Source organism: Bombus vancouverensis, chromosome 6 (genome assembly GCF_051014615.1).
Source record: "Bombus vancouverensis nearcticus chromosome 6, iyBomVanc1_principal, whole genome shotgun sequence".
NCBI lineage: Eukaryota > Metazoa > Arthropoda > Insecta > Hymenoptera > Apidae > Bombus > Bombus vancouverensis.
Genome location: NC_134916.1, coordinates 12214478 through 12233076, shown reverse-complemented (window position 1 = coordinate 12233076; position 18599 = coordinate 12214478). Strand labels below are relative to the sequence as shown.

The window sequence follows — 18599 nt, the reverse complement described above, 5'->3', positions numbered from 1 at the left end:
GAGGTGGTGGTCTGTTTACTTTCGACCGGCGACACCGGACGAAACTAGATTCCGCGCGATATAAATACCAGAGGCACGAGCACGTCGTTAACGTACCATGCACGGTCATCGAGGCAGTCGATCCTTCGTGCCAGTATTCGTGTAGATTCCAGAAAATTATCGACGGACGGTCGCGCGTGAAAACGTTTGTTGGCAGCCATGTTTCAAGAGCGCTCGGACGCGGAGATATCGCGATTTCATCATACCACGTGCCGCCATATTTTTGTTCTTTCGCATTCAAACGGCACGTTACCTTCTTAGTTCTTCGTTACTGACATCGCGTGCTGGTCGGGTCGCCTCGTTGTTTACGTTGATACGCAACGGTCTTCGGTATTTATTCGACGTATTTACCCTGGGTCCACGCAGGATAACAACGGTAACGCGTCATTTCAGTTTTAGAACGTGCCCGTGCCAAGGTATGATTCATGTTCTCTCTTACTTATAAGACCTACTTACCAAGCTACCGGAATAACGCCAAGTATCGCACCGTACGAAATCTCCGTTTCGTTGAATCCTACCTTCGATTCCAGAGTTGTGCGCGATTGATCGTTCGTAGCCTCGAGGACGCGTCGTCGGGTTCGCGTACTTCGAACGATCGAACTGGCTGATCGCGTTACCAAGCTCGATTCATTTACGTTTAATTTAATCAGAGAAGAAGACGGAGAGAAGGAAGAATAAGAAGAGAAAATTGCCACGTTCTCTGTACAGAACGCGTGTATAAAGTGCGGAAATAATACAAATCCTCGGCTCTGTGACGATGAATCGGCGTTATCGTTTTTTATTTCACTAGCGGTTATATGCGTCATGGATTTCCCTATCGTGACTTCCTTATCTTTAACGGACTACACGGTAGATTCCTCTATTCCTGCATTTTTGCCGTTGATCGGTGACGTCGCCAACTAAGCCAGGTTATAGGGAATGACTAGAAGTAGCGGGGAGTAGAGTGGCAAAATTTTACGGTTCATCGTTGAGAAACTTTGTCACGATTCGACGTCCTTCTTCAACGGGATGGTCTCTCGTTCTATTCCACCGTTCCACTCTCGTGCTTCTCTTCCCTCGCTCTTTCGACTCGGCGCGCGCTAACTTGGTATTACGTAAGTGACAGAGAACGCTGCTACCAAAGAGCCTTGGTTTCCTTTTAAAAATGGCCGTCCACTGGTCCGAGAAACATCATCTCGTGTCGAAAACATCGGTCGTTCTGCGTCGCAGTGGTGGAGTACACGCGTGCTCTGTTTGCGGATCAAGCGTCTCGACCGCGATCTCGATTTCCGCGAAATTATCGCCGGTCCACTGGACCGGGGATCGTCCATGCGATTGCTGATAAACGTTTGGTACGTTAAAGATTTCGGTCGGTGTTGGATTTCAATCGTTTACAAATTGATAATCACGCGACGGAGTAAAGAGCGCACTAGTGAACCGAAAGAGAACACAATGCGTAGAAAATGGTGTACGAGACGCTTAAAATTTTGCGAGGCGTATACACACGAAAGTAATTTTAAAGATCGAATAAACTTTTTGGTACGAATTGACGGAAATGTACTTGAAAACTTACAATATTTGGGGGAAGATGTCATTGGAAATTGGTTTATCGTACTATCTATAGCAGAGCTTATCTTGCGCGACAACTACATGTCGAGAAATCACGATCGAATATATTTTTTGACATATTGTATGTTCGTTTAAAAATATTCGAATAGACAAAGTCGTAAAATTTCCTATTCGTATTCGATGGCAATTTTTCGCAGAGATAAAACTGTATTTTTCTAAAATATTTTTCTTTCTTGTCGTATATTCTTTTAATTCGTGCAAGAAAAATCTATTTGATTCTCTCATCGATCGAATAGTATTTCTTATCAGCGATTAGCACTACTTTCCGTAGATAAATGGCTCTATCTACCATTCCGAGATTGAAGTTTATCATTTTGTTTAGTTTTTTTGTTTCATTCAAAAACCTCCATTCGTAGTATAAAATATCGGCACGTAATTTAAAAGGTGAAAGATTTCGGGAAGTCAGAAACGTGTATTGAACAACGAACAAATGCTACATTTCAGCTAACGATAAAGAGAAAATGTATCTGTTGCTCTTTCGTCACGCCACTTTCATCAGTTTGGTTAAAAAAGTATTTCTCCTCGTAATGCTTCGCGCTTTCATTCTTACCGCGTATCTTCGTATTTCGATGATCAGCGACGATGATTTGTACGGTGATTAATCAGCCGTTAATAATCGTCTATCGTTGCATAAATACCGAATATATTGCGAAGGTTTCCCCATTATATTCTTTATCAACGCCCATTGCGTACACAATGCGACGATAGAGGTATTATCGGTAGATATGTATATTGGATTCGTACATTCAGGACAACTCGGCGTAGTTGTCAGACGAATGAATAGATAATATTTCGTGTCCCGAAATCACACACACAGAAAGAGAAACTTTGATACGACGCTACGGTAGAACGTCGTTATCGAATAGCAATGTTCTAGAATTTCATAGAAACTGGGTTTTCAAGACCGCAGCGTTTGTTGCCCGATTCCTCCTCGGCTGTTCGAAATGATCGCGAAGCGAAAAAACACATAAAGGAAATCGGAATGTAGCGACATATTTCGCGACGAGATTAGAGGCGCGATAATTTCTGATAGCAGACTTAATCAACGATAACGACGATAAAATATTGGAATATCGACGTTTCGAGATGGTAATTTCTTATTCCGGGAAATACGAATGGTGAGCGTGTAATATCAAATATTTTCGTTGTTCCGTTACCTCTCCGACATCTAATTTTTTGTATTAATCGATTATTACTTAAGCTACACCGCAAAGTATAGTATACAAATCATCAGGTTCACACGTGTTAACCAACGCGGCTATATCCGATCGGCACTCTAGAACCATAATCTACATTTCGAATGCTTATATATGTATCGTTCGTTTTGAAGGTCGACCCAAGATTGGTAATCTTTTATCGTACCTACTTAACCGTTTAGAATTGCGTTAATTATTAAGCTATTTACATCGACGTTTAACGTAAGTGCTGTACACGTGTAACGAGCTTGTTTCTTTTTGTCATCGAAGTTGGTAAAAATTCCATGAAACTGCGAAACAACGAAGAAGAAAAGAGCACGCGGAACATTCTTTTGAGAGATCGATACAGGCGTTCCACGAAATAACTATATTTAAAATATTTCCAATTGCAATGGACATTCTTTGCTGTCAATTATTATTTTATTATCGCCCGAGAATGACAATTTCTATCCCAACGATACAGAGTGGATATTTTCTCGTATCTTTGTTTAACGGACGATGCTATTGAGCGACCATTATATAATGGTTATCGACAATGGTTAAGACGTAGCTTCTCTGTCCGGCGACTTCAGCTTTCCGAGCGCCTGGACTTGACATTACCGTCAGCTCTGTTCAATGCCAGGAACGAAAGAAAATTCGAGGCGAAGATGAGCTCCGACCGTTCTTGAACTTTGACCGAGTTACGTGCTATTAATCGGCCGACTGTCCGCTCGTCGGGACTAATTTCCAAACTTTTTTTTACTCGTCGACCACCGTTTTGCCAGAATTTTCGCAATACCAGACTTGTCTCGCGAGTGAATAACGAAGGGTAAAACAATGGATGACTTTTTCAGAAAGCAGCGTAAGTACTGCGTCTGTATTTAAATTTATTCATGGCTGAGTCGATATACTGTATTCTGTAATCATTGTCGGTTTGCTGGAATAACGACACGTTTAGAAGGTCTTCAATTTTATACAATGTCTAAAAATTGGGTCTAAAAGCGAATTCGAACAACGCGCCTCTTGTGATTTATTTCGTTTCAACGATGAAAGCTAAGCAAGCGTTTCTTGTTATTGTTAACGCACGTGATAGCTACTTTATTGGAACAATGGACAGTGTTTTGAAACTACACGCGGCTTAAATTTCAATTATTCATGCAATATCCATCGACTTTTCAAGTCGTTCGAATAGTTATGAGCGGTAGTGCATTTACTAGGATATATACGTACTAGGAGCGTCGTAATTGTCCCATAAAAGTGTTCAGTCACAAAGTCATGGGAATTTAATAGCAAAGGGTACGAATATACGCGATCATTTTATTAGAGGTGCTAAAAATCCGTAAAACATTAGCCAAATCGCGCAAGAAAATAATTTACGCGTCGTTAAATACTCGAGTATTTTAAACTTCCTATCCGAGACCGATTTCCTGGAAAATATATTTTTCTCTATCTGTTCCATCGGTTTTCCAGCAAACCGACGATGTTGGAACGCGCGAACGCGTGGATATCTAAATTTGAATGCGCAGACTGTCTTATCGCGCCTCGTTATTAACGTACAACTGCCATTCCATAAATCGAAAGGTTGTTGTTTAGCCGATATCCTCGAGATTCCAGGTAATATAATTCGCGAGCGTTTCGACGTTAATGTTCGATCGGGCGCCATGTGACATTCGCAAGATGCATGTTTTCTAGAAGATTGACGTAACCGCGATCGATCGATCTTATCTATCGCGCAATTAATAATTCAAGCCAGGCGATTCGCGGAACTGGTGTTTCCTCCGAGTGTTTGCTTATGCGAACGTTTGGCGGAACAATAGTCGAAAGTATTATATTCGTTTGCGTGTGAGCTTGCAGCGGGTAAACGAGAAACGAGAAATAACGCGTTCGGGATGTTTGAAAATTGATCGGAATAACGGCCGAGAGTACATGGCGTTGAGAAGGCGTGTTGCGGTTCAAGAGGCGCCGTTCAATTCGTTCAAGGAGATTAGCGCACGAGCGTAGAACGAAACGCGGCTTTCGAAGGTTGTCGTACCGTGAAACGATGTCAGTGTGTCAGTGTCAATGGAACCGAGTCATTGGGTTTGCCGATTGCAATTCAACGGGAAGAAATGATTTTGCGACGGCGTGACAGTCGAGGAAAGACGAGAAACGTCTCTCCACGACGTCCCCTCATTTTACTGTCAGACGTGTTTTCAATTCGGCGACAAATATACACAGGTTCGCGAAAATATTCGAACAACATTTACCAATATATCGTGCGCTAAACATTTTGAAATTTCATTAGCACCGTTACGAGACTGGACCATTGCGACTGTAAAGTCTGGAAATGTACATAAAAATTGCGAGATATTCAGTAGAAGTACATATTTCGCAGAGATTATAAATGTATTTAAACAGTCGTTCGTTCGTTATGTTAACAAGCCCTGCTATTTTGGAATCGGCTTCGACGCCTGTTATATGCTCAAGACGCTACGTTGTACATTAATTTTCTATTAATTTACCTATTGCGATAAATAACTTCGTAAACAACCAACACCTATGATATATACGTAGTTGAAAGATTCCTACGACGAACACACGTCGTTCGTTACATGCATATTCAAATACTTTTGCCAGCCGGTACAACAAGTTTTCATCATTTGTCTCGAACGATTCAATCTTTCCAGACGAAATTGTAAACACGACGGAGTTGATCGCGGATTGATTTCTGCCGCTGATTCGAGGTATATTTCCTTGTACGGAAGTGGAATTTTCCTGGTCGATGTTTGCGAATCGATTTCTGTCGCGTATTCGGCTATGGTTAAGCTGGCAAAATTAGTAATTAACGTCGCGTGGCTTCGTGCGAAGAAAAAATGAAGGTAGCGAGGGAGATTACGAGATACACGGAAAAAAAAGACAGAGGACAAGAGAGAGGGAGAAAGAGAGTGAGAGAGAGAGAGAGAAAAAGCAGTCGAATCGTTGGGAATTTGCGGCCGCGCAATCCGGCATTTAGCCTTCGTCGGCTCAAAATAAACGCGACAACTCAGGGATTCCCCTTGCCACTCCTCTGCGGTTCGCGCTTTCGATTCGTCTCGCTCTTATACGCGTTCATCGGTCTTTATCTCTTGTCGATCCTCTCGGTACTCTCGTGCATCTATTTCCCTCGCGAGCGTACGCTCTTCGTCGCTGGTTGTTCGTCGTTCCCATCCTATCCCCGGTGCGGATACTTTCGCTGTCTCGGTCGTTTATCGCCGGTGTAGCTAACTAAGCTCGAATCTAATTCGCCACACGTACGGCCACGTGCGTGCAACGGCGGTAGCCGACTCGGTGTGTGCGTGCACGCGCAGCCGGACGAACGCGAACGCGAGCGCGAGCGCGTGTGCGTTACTCTTTCGCGTGCTAGTTTGCACTTCGCGTTGCGGGCGCGCGCGTACACCGACGGACTTCTAAAAAGCACGACGTGCGTTCACCACCCAACAGAGTAGCGGTGGGCAGCGTTACGTTTCGCGCCAAAAAAGAAGGTGGAACCAAGCGATGAAATCTCGCCGCCCGTATCCACCAGAAAGTTCTACATCGTCACGTGCAGATGCTTTCTGTTTTTAGGAAGTTGCCACGGATGAGATTTCACCTCGCGCGAATGTTGTTTTAACGGTAACCTTTTCGTTGGGATGTCGTCGCAAATACATGTTAACCCTTTCGCTATCACGGTCTAAGGAAGACGTCGCCGTTGTCAGGCCGAGTTTCAAATTGTCAACGCGTTACGTAATACGATACCATATATTTTCGCACATATAGTAATAGAAAAGTTAAAGTAGACGATCCGAGTAGGTTTTAGAATGCGTCACGTATGTGTGACGCTCGGGCTGTAGAAAGCAACCGAAGTGCGTCACGTAGGTGTAACCGACGTTACCGAGAGGGCTAATTAAACACTGCGTCAAAGACCAACTTTTTTACTCTCCGTTCAATATCGGATAATAATGAAACGTTTAATCGCGTTTGTTCGACTCTTCATTAATTTCAAAAACGAGGACAAGCGTATCGACGCGATGTTCCATTCGCGATAGCGATAATTTCTCTCCACGGTCTTTGCGAGTCAACCCTTTCTGTCTTGAATGGTTTCTCGGTTATCGACAAGTGAGAAAATCCTTGTTGAATTGAAACTGTAACATATAGTAGCAGAAATGTGACTCGATATTACGGGCGAAAGGTTAACGAGTTTCTTATGAGAGATAGCTTTTCAAGAATTTTAAATCATCGAAACTTAGGAAGCTTCGAACGTGTTTCCTAGAGTATCATTTAGGCTACGAAACCTTTAGCAAACCGATAGAACGATCGCTGCAGCAACGCGGTCAGGTAATCGAAAACCAGTTCATTCAGCCAATTTTGGTGAATCAATAGGAAAGATATCGTACGCTTAATACAATTTATAAGACGTTGATATCCGAAATAACGCGGAACGTAGACGCGCAGGTACGAATTTAAACATCGACGTGCTCGGTTTCCGAGATATTTGCGCGAGAATAGAGCACTATGTACGATGGTGCATGTTAGCACGTCACCGGTTGCTCGAGTACCGCTGCGCTGACGTAGATCGATCGCTACCTGACGCGACGGTCTCCGTGTTCGTGCCTTGCGGAACGCGGGAAATCGGATGACGCCTCGTTATCGTGCAGACTCGCAAATATACGCCACGAAATGTTTATTCCGGGACTGGCCGTTGGAATTTCCAGTTGATTAACGAGAGAGGAAGTGAGAGATGGGAGAGAGAGAGAGAGAGAGAGAGAAAGAGAGAAAGAGAAGCATCCCAACCGCGCTCTCTCGCGAAACGAACTGGGAAACGTTTTCCATTTACAGTTCATATTCGTCATCGTTACCGACGTGAATGTACGATTTTTTAATTAAAAATACACACTTGCGCGGCCATTCGATATCCGATTGCGTTCTCTGTGGGTCGATTTCTGACCCTGTGCTTTTCGATAAATATTCTCGACCGATTTCCCATTTTCGTGATTGCGTTTTGCAAATCCATCGATAAAGAGTTAATGGTTTGAAGAATTTTTAAAAGATTCGTTAGAAATTTATTTACATCTTTATGAGACAACTAAGCCATTCAGAAACCGACGTCGCTCAACTTGGCAAATTGAAACGTACGGACAAATGACGATGTTCTACGATCGTTGTCTTCTAAGTTTATCTTAGTATTTACCGTTATTTACCGTCATCTTCTCGCGATAAATGAACTTACGGTCGAACTTATCATTTTATTCCCTGAGAATCGAACATCAAGCGAATACTTGCGAAATCAACGAGAAAAGTAATGAAACTAGGAAATTAATAAAAAGTGAAGTTGATCGATTTGGCTTCTGCGAGGCTCCACTATCGATTTTTGCTTAACAGGAACCAACAATCGAGATCCAATGAATATTTCTAACAATATTTCCTGTTAGATATCAGACATCTGTTACGTGTTTGAAGTAAGGCTATTTTTACTTGAAGAATATAATTATCGTCGATGAAATGTATCAACAACGAATCGATTAATTGCTTCGATCGGTCCACGAGTAATTACGATGCGCGAAGGAGATAGCGGAACGATCGAGAAAAAAAAAGATTGGATTTATTGACTTTACTCTCTGTCGATTAGCCGACTTCCTTCTTCCCGTTTGTTCATCGCGAATCGCAGAAAATGCGAGAGCTCTCTTAAATCGTCTCTTCTTCGTTGCCATTTCTAACGGACCGCGATTAACGCGAGTTAATTATCTCCGGAGGTGATATTCCGCCCCGGGACGGATCGATCCGCCGCTAAGTGATTCGTTTGGAAAACTCGTTGGCAGATATTTGATCGTGCCGTTGGAAAAAGGATGTTGCTGCTCCATTTTTAAAAAATTCACGATCGCATCGTATCGACCTCGCATCTTTCGATTTCTTCTTTTCTGAATTTTTTATCCGTCTAAAGCGGTTCGCTTGGAAAAAGGAAAAATTCATATAGAATTACGGTAATATAATTGTATTACAGGTGGCAGTTCATTTACACAGCATTGAATTTTTATAGTCGTGCGAAGATACTATACCATCTAATGATACGAGATTTAATATAATTGGATCTGATTAATTATTCATGTAAACGTTATAACAAATACACTGCGATATGTAAATACATTTTGCAGCCATTACATATGAATAAAGATGCGGACAGAGTGTATGCACTTAACCCAGTACGATTCGATATTGATCAGAGTCGTTTTCTTTCAGTCGTTAACTCATTAAGTCGTTATTTTCTTTCCTGCACGCAACGTTATTTAATTCGTAAAACGGTCGGACACCATCGAGTCGGCGATCAATCTGGCGGGACCGAAATGATTTGTCGTGACACTCGATGACGTCGATGGACGTCCCCGGTCGACGAGAACGATCGTGCCGAATTGCCGATGGAAAATTTGGAAAATTGTCCGACCGGCGGAAATTCAGCCGAGCGAACATGAATCCTGGAGGGCGGCGTATCCCATTTCCATTTACCCAGGCGTTAATCATGAAAGCGCGCAGGCTTCGTTTGCACGATGAACATTGTCGGCTTTGTGACCTGTCGAACACTCGATAAAATGGCTGGCTTCCCGTGCTTCTCGTTGCAATCGTCTTCAAAAATCTCTTAACGATAGAGTCGTGTAAATGGTTGCCGGATGCGTGGGCGCGAAAAAGAAGAGATCGTCGAGGGTTTGAACACTTGCAGCCTGGCGGAACTGCCCCAATTTTACTTGAACGCAAACTATAGCGCGCAAGATGAGCGAATGCTCGTCGAAACTGTACTAACAGTTGAAAATCGCTACACCTTTGAACGTTTCATACAGATACGAAACCTTTCGGCCAAAGCTATATTGGCAAAGGAGAAGATAGAAACGCGAGATAAGGTAGAATCGTTAGAAAGATTACAACTACGATTAGGAAATTTATTATTATTATTATTTCCTTACACCGTTAGGTTACAGTTTCCAAGAAACGAATAAGTAAAATTATACGCGTACTGATACAGAAGGTTCGTAGAACAGGATACTAAATTACGACGGAAAAGAGAAACTCAGTTTTCATTAATTAACCTGGATCTCTGTCCTGACTTATTTTTTCGACTTTGATTTATACTGATATCTTGAATGGTCGGAAATTGAGTATCATGAAGATTATAATATCCTTTCGCAGCAGCTGTTATCGTTTATCGCTGCTCGATCGTTTAATCGAAATTTTTTATTTCAGCAACGATTGGAAGATTTTGCACGTGTAAATCGAAGTGAAATTTACCTTGAATGATTTCGTGATTTTGCAACAAATCAGATGCCGATACGTTGTTCCATAATAATCGTCCTGTTCAAATACACAGTTCCCGATAGTAGCAACAAGACTCTTGATTGCTAACAATATATGTCTTCTTGCTGAACACGAAGCACAGAATATTTTCACATTCCTTCTCATATCGAAGATTAATGATGCCTCGTATACGTACAGCATACATTAATATACAATAAGCCTGATTACTCTGTGCAAAGTTCAACATTGAATTTGAAGATGTTGACTTTCAACCGATTCCGATGACTCTACTTCGTCGTTATGTCTCACATTTCTATCGTCTTCTGTATATGTTAAACGCTACAGCAATACGCGTGCGATACGCGCACGGATATTCGTATCGGATTTTGGTGGTCGGTTATAGCGGCGCGTATGGTCGTTTTATCAGAGAATTTTAGCAATCGCGAGAGCAACGCGTCCTCAGCCTGGCAAAGATATCGGCAGAGGGGAAAAGGAAGGGAATGAATTTTAGTAACCAGGGAATCAGTCGTATCTGGACTCGTAATGGGGGAGAGATACAGGCGCGTGGAGGAACGAGGCGAGATGCTACGCCGCCGGTAATATCTGTCCCGTCGCCGACTCGTCGGCCAATGGCCCCAGACTCCATTGACTGAATCCTGAACCGTGAATTCGACGTCGCGACTCGTCCCAGGTCCTGTGAATTTTGCACCGATCTCGCGCTATCGACCCGAAGCGATCTTCCTGCAACGTTTTGTCCCGTCCCCTCGATATTTCCGGTGGCCGCGAAAAATCGACAACAATCACCGCACCGACGAGCCGCACCGTGTTCGTTAATGAACGCGGCGACGAGGATTAGCGGCGCGGATCGATATCCGCTGGACGGAAATTAGTAATTCTTTGCGAGCGTGCCGGTTTCCATCGTATGGAAATACGTTGGTTGGTTGGCCGGTGGATCGAATCGGGATTGAAAAGCGATTCGTTGACCCAGTTTTCATTGTTCGATCGACGATTCTCAACGATGGGTTTCTTTAACGTAACGCGTAATTCGATTTCGCGGTGGAAGATAAGAAGCAACAGGAAAGAGCTTTCCATCGGTTGGCAGTTGGTGGCGATCCTGACAGAATCGATAATTCGCGAGCCGTGTTGAAGCCTGGTTCGTTCGTACGCAATTGCCGACGTCGTCGTCGCCGGAAACGCGACTAAACAGGTGTTTGCGCCAGCTGCAGCTGCTCCCTCTATGGCTCGTCACGAATCTCTCCTGTCTCTGTTTGCCTAGTTTCTTTCATCGTTGTCGGTATTCTTTTAAAACGTGGGAGTTACTCTCGACAGCGTGTCACACGTGCGATGAAACACCGGCTCTCTGCCGATTTCCGGTCGAAGGTCGGACGATTCTCGCCGCGATGATCACTCGCGCGACGAATCGATCGATCGATCGCTCCGCCGATAATATTCTGCGGTCGACAGTGGCAAGAAGCGCGATAGAATTTTCTTTAAAAAGACGCACTTAAAATAGAACGTTTGCTCAGCCAATGTCACGGATATCGAACATCGACACGCAACGCGACCCACGCCAATTCTAGCGCGTCTTGTATCTGCATTAGTTCGCTGAAGAAGTCCATTTGTGTCTCCTGTATCGATCTTCTCATTTTCTAGTTAAATACACTCGATCTGTCTTTTCGTTGGTATAAAAACAACCTGTGAATACGCACGCGCCCGGTCGTAAATCATCTTCAAACGCGAGCTTTAAAATCAGTTTGTTATACAGTTTTCGGAACAGCATAATTTTTCACTTTTCTTATAACATATGCAATTATCAAATAAATATGTGTCAATATCATTTACATTATGTATAATTACAACACATATTCGTGTCTGTTTTGGATGAGTTAAGTATCCCGTAAACCCGTGGTACTGTACATTGACGCGGATATACATTGTTAACCATAGGTATAATTTATTAGTCGTTACATTTAATGGAGAATTCTAACTAATCTGAGCTTTACTCTGTGTAATATTTTACGTTATATTTGACAAGTAACGTTTATAGTAAAAAAATTGGAAGATAAAAATACTCGGAAGCGTTCGATTTATATCGAATATCGTTAGATATTCCAATGAATACATTAAAGTACCTCAACATTGTGCAAATAACCCTACAATTAGCGCACGTATCAATTGGAAATAACATATCAGCGATGTCGATGGATGATTCGTAAGCGACAGTAAAGTCGAATCGAAAACGATAATCCGTCGATTATCCTGAAAAGTCAACGGAGAACTAATCGAAAGGAATATTTGACTTGCAGCGTGGACCGGGACCGGCTTCGGGAGCGGGAACGACAAGCCCGCGCGGCGATGTCGGTCCAGGCCGAACAAGCGGCTGCAGGAGGTGGTCCTGACACCAGACACCATCACCATGGCCACCACAACCACGCTCACCATCATTCTAATCCGCACGCTGTCACCGCCCCGCTCTTCCGTGCTCCTGTCAGGGTAAGTCTCCAGTCTTATTTTTCTTCTTTGCCTTCATTGTGTCATCGACTATGATACCTACTTATTTGCGCCAAGAGAAAGTCCCCGCGAAAGCGTTTCTGGTCGCAGGATCTAAGGATAGACTAGTTGATTTCGCTACTTTTATTTCGCAGTACGAAAACAAAGATAAAGATTTCTATCGTTTAGACTTTAGACGTAGATTTTTATGGTAATGTGTTTTATACAAGGAATGGGAACAAAGATCGACGATCGTAATGTAAATATACTGATCAAAACAGATGGAAGATCGTTCCTTGTGTTACTCTCGCTCTGTAAATATTATCGGCTACTAGGATTTCCATTTCCATATTTGTTTTTAACTATGGTTTTATGAAATCTAAATAACTTACTTTTACACTTGAATTTTGATCGCTTACGTAAAAAATTATAGCTTTCGTTATAGCGTCATACACATAACATGTTTATTTATCAAGCCTATAAAATGACGCTTTTGTTTGTTTGGTGGATGCGATAAAATTCTTCGTAACGATCGTTTTCAGCGGTGTATTACCGCAAAATGTTATCACATCCAATATATTTCCATAGCCTTTGTCCATCGTGTATGATTTATAGAAATAAATATAATTGGAAAGATAGAAACGAACAGGTATACATATTTCAGACAATTTATACAGCGTGTCACGCGTCGCGTGACAGATTACACGTTAGTTTATCGAATGATTCGATCTGACTCCCTTTCGTTTGTCGAACAATTTAATATAATCTGATAAATTTTACATCTACGAAATGTACGTACGACATAGTAGCTTGTAAAATCCATTTCAAGTTTCTAATTACAACGCCTGGTATCGATAGCATCTCTTTGAAACCGATACGATATTTACCCAGTCACGATTCAGTCAGCTCGTGCCGAGGATTATATCGTCACTCACTTACCTCCAGTCTTCCAGATTTAGCATTACGGTTCGTTAGAGTATTAGCGCTTCGATACCACATTTAGGCGCCATATGGCGTCGCCCTCCTTTTTCTTGCTGGCCCACGCAAGTCAAGAGGAAACATTTGGCCGCTTCTTGAACGGATCCTCAGGGTGTTCCGATTTCATCCCCGAAAGATGAATACCGAAGCGGTAGCAGCTGCCTAAAGGGTCTACAGAGAAATCCCATACGATCGTTACGATGCCAAAAAGCTCGTCCAGCTTCTCCCATGGCTCGTAAACATCGGCAGCCGCTTCTTCCATTTCGCTCGAGCCCCACCTGAATTTCTATTCACGTCTTTTCTCCGCTTTTATTTCCAACCCTTTGGTACATCAAAGATCGGACAAATCGAGTCGATGCAGGAAAAACGATAGAAAGGTTCTACGAACGTGCCGTTCGATAGCCAAATTCGTCCCAATTCCATAAATCGAAGAAAATGGGAAGTTGCGATGGTGTCTTAGAAACGAGAGTATCGTTTGAAGTGTTTTCTGTGATATCGATCGGCAATCATCGATGCGATTTCTTGCACAGCATGTGGATGACCTTTCGTACGTCTCTCGCCTCTGAACCTCTCTTCGCTGCTCAACAGGTGTTCCGCGACTTTTAAACTTCTCTAATAACCGCTTTACGAGCCTTATGCGACGCACCTTGCTCCCCCGACCAAATTTTCTAACTCCCTTTACATTCATTTTAAGGAGTCGAGTCTCCGTACTACGTCAAGAATAAACAGTTGGCTCCTTGGTTCTTTCTGTTAATCCTGTTAAGTTGCGATTACTACAGTGGTTATACGTTTAAGTCGAAATGCATGCAACGCGATCACTCTCATAAGAATCTATATAGTAGTAGTAGTAGTAGTAGTAGTAGTAGTAGTAGTATGTATTTGTAGCTTGTATGGAGTTTACGTTCGGTACAATCTTGGTGTATATACGTGTAAGTGTGCACATGCGCGAAGATATGAATCTTGTTCTAAATTTCTGCAATGAATTAACTGTTTCGTTAAAGTCGTGGTCTCTTGCTGTTAGCTAGTTCGACAGATTAGTTTACCTCGGTTTGTTCCTATTATAGTGCCTGACTCGTTTCCCTATTTATTCTCCTAAGTAGAAGGATTTTAATCTCATGCGTGATTTATATGTCGGGTTCACATTATGGTTAGGGTTAGAGGCGTGAAACGAATCCTCGTTTAGACTACACATTGTTGCTATGCAATGGAGAAGACATTGACTAGTGCAAATACGACTATTACAGAATTTGACAAGTAACCGCGGTAATCAGACACTCGAGAAGCTAATGACGATGATCCTAGGTCCAACAACGAATCCGCGGTCAACGGGGTAACAGAATGCGCTTTCTTCCAAAGCCCAAATCGTAACCGACTTGCTTAGCTACGGTGAAAGTATTACTAAACTAACTCTTTGTTAAAACGTGGAATATCCACCGAGCGTAAAGACGACAAGTCACTCGTTAATACAACCTCACGAGAGAGGATGACTTTCCGTCGCGATGATGCTCCAGAGGAAAACTATGATGGGTTTGTCTAAGGACACGAGATCATCGGATTAGTCGGGGATAGCCTTCGTTCAGAAAGTGAGGAAAATTGACGTTGCTGTTAATTGGTCAATTTCCATGTTGGTGGCTAGAAAAGGATGCTAGCCGCCCTTGAGGGAAAGTTGCTAACGGAAGCTTTGTTCGTGAGAAAAATAGATTTCTCCGATCTTCCCGTAGTTGGGACTGCTTGTCCGTTTGAAGAAGCTCAATTAACGAAATCCTAAGATTTACAGCGGATCCTCAGGTTAGCTGAACTTGTGCTGTGTAGGTGCATCGACATCTGGTAATCGTTTTGCCCGAAGGAACCGTTAGAACGTTTACTGTCGAGTATCTCTACGGGTATTTCTTTTAACGAGGGCCATACTACCATTCCACGCCTTTGTTAGACGAAGCGCCCGTCCCGTTGACCGCGGCTACGTTCGGCGACTGATTGTCGCCTTGAGCCCAAGCTCATTGTCACAAATCTCAAATAAATACAATTGAGTAGAATGACGGCAATTGTTTAATTATGAAAGTTCCAAAAGGAAGGCTCTGGTGTCCTTTTATCTCCGACATATATATGTAGTAACTGATGGATTCTTAGAGTAAGGACAAATAATGATGGTAGGTTCAAAGTTTAATGTATTTTAAGAAGTGATATTCAAATACAAGAGGAATATAGAGTTTAGTGTAGTTTAAATCAGCGATATTCAAGAACAAAAGGACCGATTATAATATCGTCGCGCGTCGATGCACACTCTGTGTCCGCTCAACTCGCACTCTGCTTCTCAACTGATTCTCTGGCCGTTGTAGCATTCTTTTGTCTTTTGCTAGGCCCACCGCACACGTGTTCCGCGGACGCTCGTAGCCAGGGTCACGCAGGCCTTTTCGGCGAAGCTATTTATTTGAAAGACTCGATAACGCATTGATGGAGCCGACAGCGCCTCGGCTCTCGCGACATTGTCTATAGTTGGCTCGACGTTTCTTAGGCCCTTCTCCCCGATACTACATATATATATCTTTTAATAGCTTTTCTTCTCGAAGAGAAAGCCTACTTATAATATTCATACTTTTTAAGGATGCTGATCTACGTTGCCTGTATCGAGGACACTCGACTACGATACGTTCCAGTGTATCCATTTCGCTCCTATTGCACAGTTTGCGATTTAGGTTCTTGCTAATAAGATATAGAATACCTTACACGTTTACCATCCATTCAATTTTGCTGATAGTCCTAATCGGACCAGGATTCTTTCGTAGATAAGAGTTATATTTAAACCTGTACATTTTGCTTTTTCTCTTTGGTCTAATTCTTCGAGGTGTTGTACAAGACGTTTATACAAGACACCGCACGTGGAGGCATTTGTTCTCGCTGTATCTTGGCTGAAGGAGTTTTCGTTAATCCTGTTTAGGATCCTGTTTCACAAGGATCCGTGTACTTGATCATCGCGACGCGTTAGGCCGTCAGAAGCACGCGTCCTCCGTGTAATCATAACCTTAATCATCGTTTGCACGACGCCAAGTACACGGATAATTCATAGATTAATCGAAGAAGAAACTCCAAGTAAACTTTCAGCCCGCGTACGTCGCTGCGACCTTGTTTTCGCGCGATATAAAACGGGATCGTTAAAAGGTGCGCGCAAGAACTCTAGAAAGGCAACGTTAGAAGGCGAGAGAGGGAAAAAACGGGAAGATACACGGTAAGGAGAAGTTTCTAGCTTTCTATCGGTTCGATCGGCCTTCGTGTTCCTCCTCGCGAATCTGAAAGTCTAGCGTCACGTAACTCGTCAGCCAGATCGCGCACTCGCGACCACGAACGTGACTGCGCCTCTTATTTCGCTACCGGAACCGATTCACGAAAGCTTGCATTTGTCTCGACAGTGAAACAAAGCCTCGAAGAACGTGGTAAAACGACCCGTATAATCAAACATACAACGCACATATAACGTTTAAGTCCCTGAAAATTTCATTCTAACGATCTAACGTCGATTGACAGTCTTACTTTTATTTCATTATTATTGTCTTATTTCTATAATTATATCATTTTAGATGCACTCATAGCGTGCAACAACGAAACGCAGAAAGGTTGTGCATGCGTAACGCGATTCGCAATACGAACTGCTGGCGGAAAAACATAGTTTTTCCGACATTCCGCCAGCAGCGAATTTTGTAGTAGCTGTTGCAGCGAGGGTGACATCCTACTCTGTATCCTTTTCGAGACATTAATACGATTTGGGATAAGTACGCAGCCGATTCAAAATTTGTCAAGATTGGAGTGGTCGAAGGGTGAACTGTATATTTCGATTACATTGATTCGTCCAATATAAAAATACAAGTCTGATATTAGCTGGTCTTAAATCGTAAGCTACTGACGTAATTTTTAACAATCGAAACTTAAGCTTCCTGTTTGTATCCTTTCACTGAAATTACAGTGAACCAATCCTACTGCATCGTTTCCTATTCCACATGTTGCAATTACTATATCGGTAGAAACGAATCTGCAGTTACGTGTAAAACAAGCGACATTTTACGCTGCCGAGGAAACTCGATCTCCTTGTCTTTCATTAAAAATCTAAAATTTTCGTTCCGTCGTTCACAATTCGTATATTTTCAAGCCTGCTTTTTACTTTGTGATTTTTCTACATTCTCTTCGCCAAAGTCACATTCGCTACCCTAGTTGCGGCTAGATCGGTCGATGTCACTACTTCGCGCCTTATTTTACAGTCTACCTATATCACTCGCACCGACCTTACATCAAAGCGCCTGTGCCCGACGAGCCTGTTTATCTTCTGCTTGTAAGCTGCTTGTGAGCTTCAACGTACATAGACACGATGCTACTTTTGACAATCAGTGTGCAACGTCGGAGTGCTCGGCGCAACGAGTACGACGGTAGAAGTTAGTTCGATAGTAGAATTCAGGACGATCTCGGCGAAAAAGAAAAGGGGACGAGCGTCGAGGGAACGTACTGACTTGGATATCGTAAATCGAAGTTCGAGAAAAGATCGTAAAGTCGCGAACGCTCTTTATCGGTTTATCGTGTGCGGTTTCGGCGACGCACGATCTCTCAGAATAGTTACGCGATCGGCGAAAAGTCGTAATTTTGACCATCTTTTATTACATAATTTTGTGTCTCTCTTTAAGTTTTCAAATCCCCGGAGATCTTTCGTTACGATGCTATTTCGATGTCTCTTGATATTTAATAGAATTCGATAAATCCAATAAATATAAATCACTCAGAAGGTTAGAAATAAAACGTCGCGTTAACGGGATATCAGTATTTGCTGACTTTTTCACTGCCAGTCAGCCGTTTCAACGTACTCTGCGTCATATCGGAAGTGGGAAGAGCGTTTCGCGATCGGAAATAAAGACACGATGTAAGCCGGACAGTGGAAGCGAAAGAATAAAAAAAAAAAAAAAAAAAAAAGGAAAAGGACGCAATGGCGAGGACGAAGAGGCAGAGCAAAAGGAGACGCGTGCACGCCTGTGGCGAGACTATGTCGCGACATCGTAC

General features: G+C 42.8%; 1 protein-coding gene across 10 annotated transcripts in view; it reads left to right on the top strand.

Annotated features, from left to right (window-relative positions):
* The window catches only part of lilli (AF4/FMR2 family member lilliputian), a 168057-nt gene that overhangs the window by 53299 nt on the left and 96159 nt on the right, over window positions 1–18599 (top strand). For 8 of the 10 annotated variants that reach the window (XM_033332189.2, XM_033332186.2, XM_033332188.2 and 5 more), the window contains one exon: window positions 12404–12590. In XM_033332189.2, the coding sequence (XP_033188080.2) occupies window positions 12404–12590 (187 nt within the window). Of the gene's footprint in view, window positions 1–312; window positions 456–1332; window positions 1371–12403; window positions 12591–18599 lie in introns of those variants that run through there. The other 2 variants (XM_033332192.2, XM_076619360.1) reach the window with 2 other exon arrangements.